Source organism: Rhinopithecus bieti, unplaced genomic scaffold, assembly GCF_001698545.2.
Source record: "Rhinopithecus bieti isolate Rb0 unplaced genomic scaffold, ASM169854v2 scaffold_36909, whole genome shotgun sequence".
NCBI lineage: Eukaryota > Metazoa > Chordata > Mammalia > Primates > Cercopithecidae > Rhinopithecus > Rhinopithecus bieti.
The window spans coordinates 89,612-96,486 of record NW_016815391.1 but is presented as its reverse complement, the minus strand read 5'-3'; the positions used below and the strand labels follow the sequence as shown (position 1 = coordinate 96,486).

The following is a 6,875-nucleotide window of genomic DNA, read 5'->3' as shown; positions in this document are numbered from 1 at the left end:
AAAAAAAAAGAAAAGTCTGGGCAAGGGATGTTTCTTGAGGAGGCGGGCCTGGTACAGCAGCAGCTTGACGAAAGATGAGATGGCCTGAGGCAATCCATCCACCTCAAAGCTTTGCTTTGGAACTAGCCCCTGGTGTTGGGAAGGCCTATTTTCTCTCATAGAATCCCTATAAGAGAAAACAGATTGGGCGCGGTGGCTCAAACCTGTAATCCCAGCACTTTGGGAGGCCAAGGCGGGTGGATCACCTAAGGTCAGGAGTTCGAGACCAGCCTGGCCAAAATGGCAAAACCCCGTCTCTACTAAAAATACCAAAAAAAAAAAAAAAAAAAAATTAGCCAGGTGTGGTGGTGGGTGCCTGCAATCCCAGATACTTGGGAGGCTAAGGCAGGAGAATTGCTTGAACCCGGGAGGCAGAGGTTTCAGTAAGCCAAGATCACGCCATTGCACTCCAGTCTGGGTGACAATAGCAAAACTCCATCTCAAAAAAAAGAGAGAAAACAGAGAAGGTTGGCTTCAGCCCAGGGAGGAAAGTTGGCACAGCTGTGGGGCAGGCATGACCCAAGTAGCTTAAATCACACAGTGGGTCTGGGGTGCCATGGCTCTAAAAGGAGCCACTGAGGCAGTAGTGTGCTGGAGTTGGCTCATACTGGGCTTATACCAGCTAATGAGAGCAGTTGGTCAAACTGTCAAAAATTTTGCAAGCCAGTTGTTAAACACAACCATTATTAAAAATCAAATTAAAGAAACTTACAATTCGGTAAATTATATTTTTTTAAAAGGTACACTGGGCGTTGTGGTGTACACCTATAATCCCAGCTACTCGGGAGGACGAGGCAAGATGATTGCTTGAGCCCAGTGAGAGTCCAGCCTGGGCAACATAGCGAGACTCTGTCTCTAAATAAATAAATAAATAAACAAACAAATAAATAAATAAATAGTGTTGTAAAAAAGAACAAAGGTAATATAGTAAGTCTTCAAAACTTATCACTTCCTAATTCTTGTACTACCTTTTACTCTTTTCAGTGCTGCTGAGGTTACTTGCATCCATAGCATCTTCATGGTGGAAATAGCCTCGCCCTCATTTCAGACAACACATCCAGTGATGTCAAAATGGTAGCTTGACATTGGCCATGGCAGGGAGTGTTTACAACACAGGAATTGGAAACTCATCGGGGCCAGCTGTTAAACAGTTATCACCTCACTAAGGTGTGGTGAGGTGGGGGGAGCTCTGGAGTTTGGCCGACTTAGTTGTGGGTTCCCTTGGGACTTGAACCTGAATTCCCTTGGCCTGAGTTTACAAATGAGGAGTAAGTAACCCTTGGGCCTTACTCCTCATTTGCAAACTCAGACCAACAATACCACTTACCTTCAAGTGTCACTGTAAGGATTCAATGAAATGGCAAGCAGGCCTGGTACACAGAAGCACAGGCAAAAGTAGTTTCCTCTCCAGCGCCATTGTCTGCCCAGTTGTGTGGTAGCAATGGCTGAGTCCAGGTTGTGCCACTGTGGTCTTTTCTGTACGTACATCGCCACTTGAGGCTGACAAAAGCACATCCACATGGTGCCCTGGTCGAACCTGTTTCTGCGAGGTAGCCAGGGTAAGGGCTGTCACTCTCATTTTTACAAAAGGGGAGACTAGGACTCAGAGAGTGCCATTCAGTCTGTAAGTGGCAGAGCTGGGGTTTGAGCCAACCCCCAGCTCTTCACCAAGCCCAGCCCCATTTCCTCATCTTCATGCGCACCCCAGCAAGGCTCCTTAAAGCTTCCCGCCTACCCTCCCTGCAGGGAGACACTCTGGAGGAGGGCTCTGCCTCCCCGACATCTCCAGACTACAGCCTGGACAGCCCAGGCCCTGAGAAGATGGCGCTGGCCTTTTCTGAGCAAGAGGAGCGTGAACTTCCGGTGCTCAGCCGCCAGGCATCAACAGGTGAGTAGGGGATGCGGGGGACACCTGCCGAATCTGGAGGAAAGGACTGGGTTACAGCCGTGCTGGTGGCACTCTGTCTGGGAAGGGGGTAAGAGAAATGAATGCTTACTCTTTGCCTGCTGGGAACATTCTCAGCCCTCTTCACATTAAATCTTCTCAACAACCTCATGGGGCCAGTACTGTTATCCTTGCTTTACTGATGTGGAAACGGAGTCTTAGGGAGGTTAAGTGACTTGCCCAAGGTGACCCAGTCTTGAACTCAGATGTACCGTAGAGGAACTTCCACTTGCTATCCCCAGGCCCTGAAGAGGCCCACGGGCAGAGGAAGACTCTCAGTCACCCTCTTGGACCAGCCTGTCCCCACCCTTCCAAGGGGAGCTAGAGGCTACAGCTCTCTGGGCCTCTGATGCCCCAGGCCGGGGTGGGCGTATGAGGTCTCCAGCTGTGAAGAGTCAGCCTCTTGACCCTAGACCATAGTTGCTGGGCTCAGGGCATCACTTGGCATCTTCTAGAAGTCCATGGGGCAGGACAAGAGGTGCCAGCAGGGAACTCCTCCAGGCAGGGGCTTTGGGTTCTGTAGCCCCATTCAGCACTGCCTTTCTTGCCCCTCAGGTCCACTCCAAGTTTCCTGCTTTTTCTGGCTCCACAGACACTTCCCTGCCCCCCACTGAAAATCATTCAAAATGCCCACTATTCTGTCCTTCCCAGGGAGAAGGAGCCCAACTGAGTTTCTATGTGACATTGTAACTAAACATTGAGTTATTAAGCAAAGAAAGTCAAATATGAATGCAGGGGGTAGCTTCCTAGGTGCAGGGAGCATTGGAGTGGGAGGCAGGGAACATGGAGTCTAATGGACTCAGTGCTGCCAATTATAAAATGAGAAGCCTTGAGCAGTTCACTTGGTCTGTGTGACCTCAGATTTCCTCGTCTGTTCATTGGGGTGTTGGCCCAGTTGGTCTCTAGAGGCTCTCCTAATTTGCCCATTCTATGGTCAGTGAGCCATTTCTCCTCCTGTTGCCAATTCTTTTCATGTCCAAGGGCCCAGAGGTGAAGCCATGCTCCTGGTGGGTAGCCAAGGGGGTGGCTCAGAATCCCTTCTGCAGTATAAAGCTTGCCAGAGCCCAGCTGCCTTCCCAGTGTATACCTTTGGGATTTCTAGGCAGACCCCCTGGAAGGCACCTGCTAGGCACTGTCTCAGCTGTCCTAGGACAAAGGTGAGCCTCCTCCCTGCCCCATCTCCTGCAGGCAGTGAGCTCTGCAGCCCCAGCCCAGGTTCTGGCAGCTTCGGGGAGGAACCACCTGCCCCCCAGTACACAGGGCCCTTCTGTGGCCGAGCACGAGTCCACACCGACTTCACTCCCAGCCCCTATGACCACGACTCGCTGAAACTGCAGGTAAGGTCAGCATCCGGGCTTCTCTGGAGCCTGGCAGGCTGCGCCCAAAAAGGAAGCTGGACTGAACCAGGCTATGAGAGTGTCAGTGGAGGCCAAGGCCCCCCATCTCCTCTCTCCCTTGCTCCCTTCTCCTCTCCTCTCCCCCAACAGAAAGGAGATGTGATCCAGATCATTGAAAAGCCACCTGTGGGCACGTGGCTGGGCCTACTCAATGGCAAGGTGGGCTCTTTCAAATTCATCTATGTGGATGTGCTGCCCGAGGAGGCTGTGGGGCATGCCCGACCCAGCCGCCGACAGAGCAAGGGCAAGAGGCCCAAGCCTAAGACCCTGCATGAGCTGCTGGAGCGCATCGGCCTGGAGGTTTGAGCTTGGACCTCACTAGTATCTAGTATCAGGGAGACACAATTGGCCCAGGGATGGGGACCCGAAATGACAGTTATGCGTAGTTGGGGAGGATCTAGGCAGGGGTGGCTGGTAAGCAGCTGTGCCGGTGGCCTGCCTCTGCCCACAGGAGCACACGTCCACCCTCCTGCTCAATGGCTACCAGACACTAGAGGACTTCAAAGAGCTGCGAGAAACACACCTCAATGAGCTGAACATCATGGACCCGCAGCACCGGGCCAAGCTGCTCACAGCCGCCGAGCTGCTGCTGGACTATGACAGTGAGTGGCTTTAGGAGCGGCCTGGCGAGGGTGTGTGCCCACCGGCATTCCAGGGAGGGGAGGCTTGCCCTGGCCCTGCCCTCTGTCCACGCTCTGCCCTCGGACCGCTCTGCAGTGGAAAGGTACTTTCCACTTGAATTAGGATTTCAGGGAAAGCGTACGGGACAAAGGAGTTGTAGGGATGATTGGGCCCAACCCACTTTGGATCAAAGGGGACCCTTAAGGCCAAAGAAGGCAAAGCCTTACTTGAGGCCTCAAAGCTGAGTAATAACAGAGCCAGGATTCAAGCCCACCGCCTGGCTCCAGCTTAGTGCTAAAGAAGTGTGAGCTCCTGGACTGCGAAGCTGGCCTGGAAACAACTCCTACCGACTTCTAAGCTGGAAGCAGTGAGGAGATAGGCAGGGTGGTGGCAGGTGCCCAGAGGGAGAGACCGCCTATGGTGCATTTCCCAAGGTCCCTCCCCCCACCCGCATATTCTGTCTCCCTCTCTCGTCCCTGGCAGCTGGCAGCGAGGAGGCAGAAGAGGGCGCCGAGAGCAGCCAGGAGCCAGTGGCACACACAGTGTCGGAACCCAAGGTGGACATCCCGCGCGACTCAGGCTGCTTTGAGGGCTCGGAGAGCGGGCGCGATGAGGCAGAGCTGGCAGGCACTGAGGAGCAGCTGCAGGGCCTCTCCCTGGCCGGGGCACCTTGAGGTGGTGGTGGCAATAGCCCAAGGCTGGGCCCCAGCTGCAAAGGCTGCAGGAGTGGGCTCAGCCTCCCGTGGTGGCCCAGGCCCTGAGGACTGGCACTGAGCCTGGCCCTGCTTCCCCAGGGACACTTAGGCAGAGGCCAGGCCAGGGTCCTACAGGTTCCAGGCTCAGCTGGAGTGGTTGGGGAGTCGCCCAAGGGCACATCCCACCTGCCTGAGCCCCACCCTCCACCAGCGACTGACAGCGCAGTCCCTCTTGGCACCAACTGCTCCCCCGCCATAGCCATGGCCACAGCAAGCGGGGCACTGGGAGACCCTGCCCATGTCCCTCACCACCAAGGCCTCCAAATCCTCCTCACCCCCACACCACCTACCCCTGTCGCACTGCTCCTGAAAAGGGGGCCAAGTCAATGTTTCAGGTCAGTCTAAAAACCCTAGGGAAGCTTGCCATTTAGAAGAACCCAAACTGACCATGGGTAAATCCAGTTCCCCTAAATAAGGCCTGAAGAAATCCACAAGTACCATTCCCACTTTCCTTCTCCTTAGCTTTCTTAAGAGTTTTGGCCACTAAATCCTATGAGACTTGAACCAAGTGGCTTCCTCCTTCTAGGCTTAGGACTGGTTGGGGTTAGAATGGATGATCACCGAAGGCCTTGCCTGCTCTGACATTCTGTGACATTAAATGTCTATTCTCCTGTTACCTGTAGTCTGGGACACCAGTGGGGTTTATCAAGGGGACCAGAGGGGCCTCAGGCTTTCAGATGAAATGGCTCCTCCTACCCACCCACTTTATTCCTCCCCATGTAACTCAGGACAAGCTGCAACTTCCCCCAGCTTAACACAATGCCCATACCTCATACGATATGCGCCCTCCCCTTCCATTCCTGGCCCCCTCAAACGAGACTTCTCACAGGGCTGATTGCAGATGGTCAAACCTGGCTTCCAAGGACAGAATTGCCTCTCAGAAGCCAGTTGCAGATCTGGGTCCAGAGTTGGCCACTTGTGTGGGTTCTCACAAGCAAAGAGAGCACTAAACTTGACACTGGGGGTCCACCACTCCAACTTTGCTTTCTGAAGGTTTTGGTGTACACTGAGGCCCAGAAGGAAAGGAGAGTATCTGTGAGTGGGGGCCTCCCTTGACCCTGGTACCAAGTCTGTGCCCTGAATCCCCAGAGTAGCCCTTCCCTGGTGCCCAACTGGCCTGGGGACAAACAGCGTCCACTACATCCAGGACTGCCGGCTAAGTGGACACACTTCTTGACCTCCTACCAGGAACTTTGGTAAAAGCTAGCTTTGGGGAAGGGGTTGGGTGTAAATATGAGAGGGTGGAGGGAGACCAGCTGTTAGCAATAAACATGGGTAGAACTAAATTACTGTCTCCAGTTATCTTTTCTATGGAGAGAGGGTTGTGGGGAGGGCCAGACCGTTCTCCTTCAAGGCTGGACTCAACAAAGTGTCCCTAACTGTCTCTTCAGGTCCATCTTTCTCTTCCCTTAAATGTTCAGTGTCCTTGACTCTGCTGACCTAAAGCTCCAGTCTGAAGCCCTAGCTGGCTCTGCCCTTCCCTCTAACCAGCTCTCCTCAGAACAAGGCTCAGGTTCCCATGGCCACAGGCTTTGCTGGGATCCAAGAGGTGCAGGGGGAATAACTATTTCCCTCATCCAATAACTGTTCATTTTAACAGGACCCTTCAAGACCTTCACCCCTGTGAAGAAGGGCCTGCACTAAGGAGCTGTCCAGAGTCTAAGAGGGGGAGATTTGGGGTCAGCATAGCCTTTCCTCTGAAGCCACCTTTTCCTGGCCCCCACCCTGTTCCCACTAAAGCAGTACCATCTCCTGGGAGGTGGGATGGAGATGAAGACCCCTAGCTTCCTTTCTGTTTCTGCCAGAATTAACTGCCTTGGGCATTGGGAAGGGGGTTACTGGAGGGAGAGCTGCCACCAGAGTGAGGACAAGGCCACTTGACTTCCAGGCCTTGTTCTCAGCTGCATTCATCCCACTGTCCTTAGTGACTCGGGGTGCCAGGAAACTGCAAGCATGATCCTCACCAAAGATACAAGAGCCCTAACAGCCTCAAAGCCCCAAGGGTACTGAATAATTGCAGTCATGTAGGGAGCACCTCCACTTGTGCCAGAGCACTTTACATATAGCATCTCATGTAATCCTCACAGTGTCCCCCTGAGGTGGGTGCCCTCATCAGCC

At 53.6% G+C, this 6,875-nt stretch overlaps 1 protein-coding gene across 3 annotated transcripts; it reads left to right on the top strand.

Annotated features, from left to right (window-relative positions):
* The first annotated feature begins 905 nt into the window (after positions 1–905).
* On the top strand, positions 906–6,043 carry SASH3 (SAM and SH3 domain containing 3). 3 transcript variants are annotated; one of them, XM_017853113.1, is made up of 5 exons: positions 906–1,113; positions 1,786–1,927; positions 3,173–3,681; positions 3,833–3,983; positions 4,486–6,043. In XM_017853113.1, the coding sequence occupies exons 1-5, from the start codon at positions 1,111–1,113 to the stop codon at positions 4,674–4,676; spliced, it is 996 nt and encodes a 331-aa protein (XP_017708602.1). In that variant the 5' UTR covers positions 906–1,110; the 3' UTR covers positions 4,677–6,043. The 3 variants fall into 3 exon arrangements, with proteins under 3 accessions (XP_017708602.1, XP_017708601.1, XP_017708604.1); XM_017853115.1 differs by having other exon boundaries at positions 909–1,927; positions 3,173–3,321; positions 3,472–3,681; XM_017853112.1 differs by having other exon boundaries at positions 906–1,927.
* Positions 6,044–6,875: the final 832 nt, after the last annotated feature.

What these genes read in the sequence shown, in the direction of transcription:
- SASH3 (XM_017853112.1), top strand. Translation starts at nt 1,735, where the DNA reads ATGCGCACCCCAGCAAGGCTCCTTAAAGCTTCCCGCCTACCCTCCCTG. An exon ending in CAGCCGCCAGGCATCAACAG is followed by an intron (nt 1,928 to 3,172) that starts GTGAGTAGGGGA and finishes CATCTCCTGCAG; the next exon opens with GCAGTGAGCTCTGCAGCCCC. An exon ending in TGGAGCGCATCGGCCTGGAG is followed by an intron (nt 3,682 to 3,832) that starts GTTTGAGCTTGG and finishes CTCTGCCCACAG; the next exon opens with GAGCACACGTCCACCCTCCT.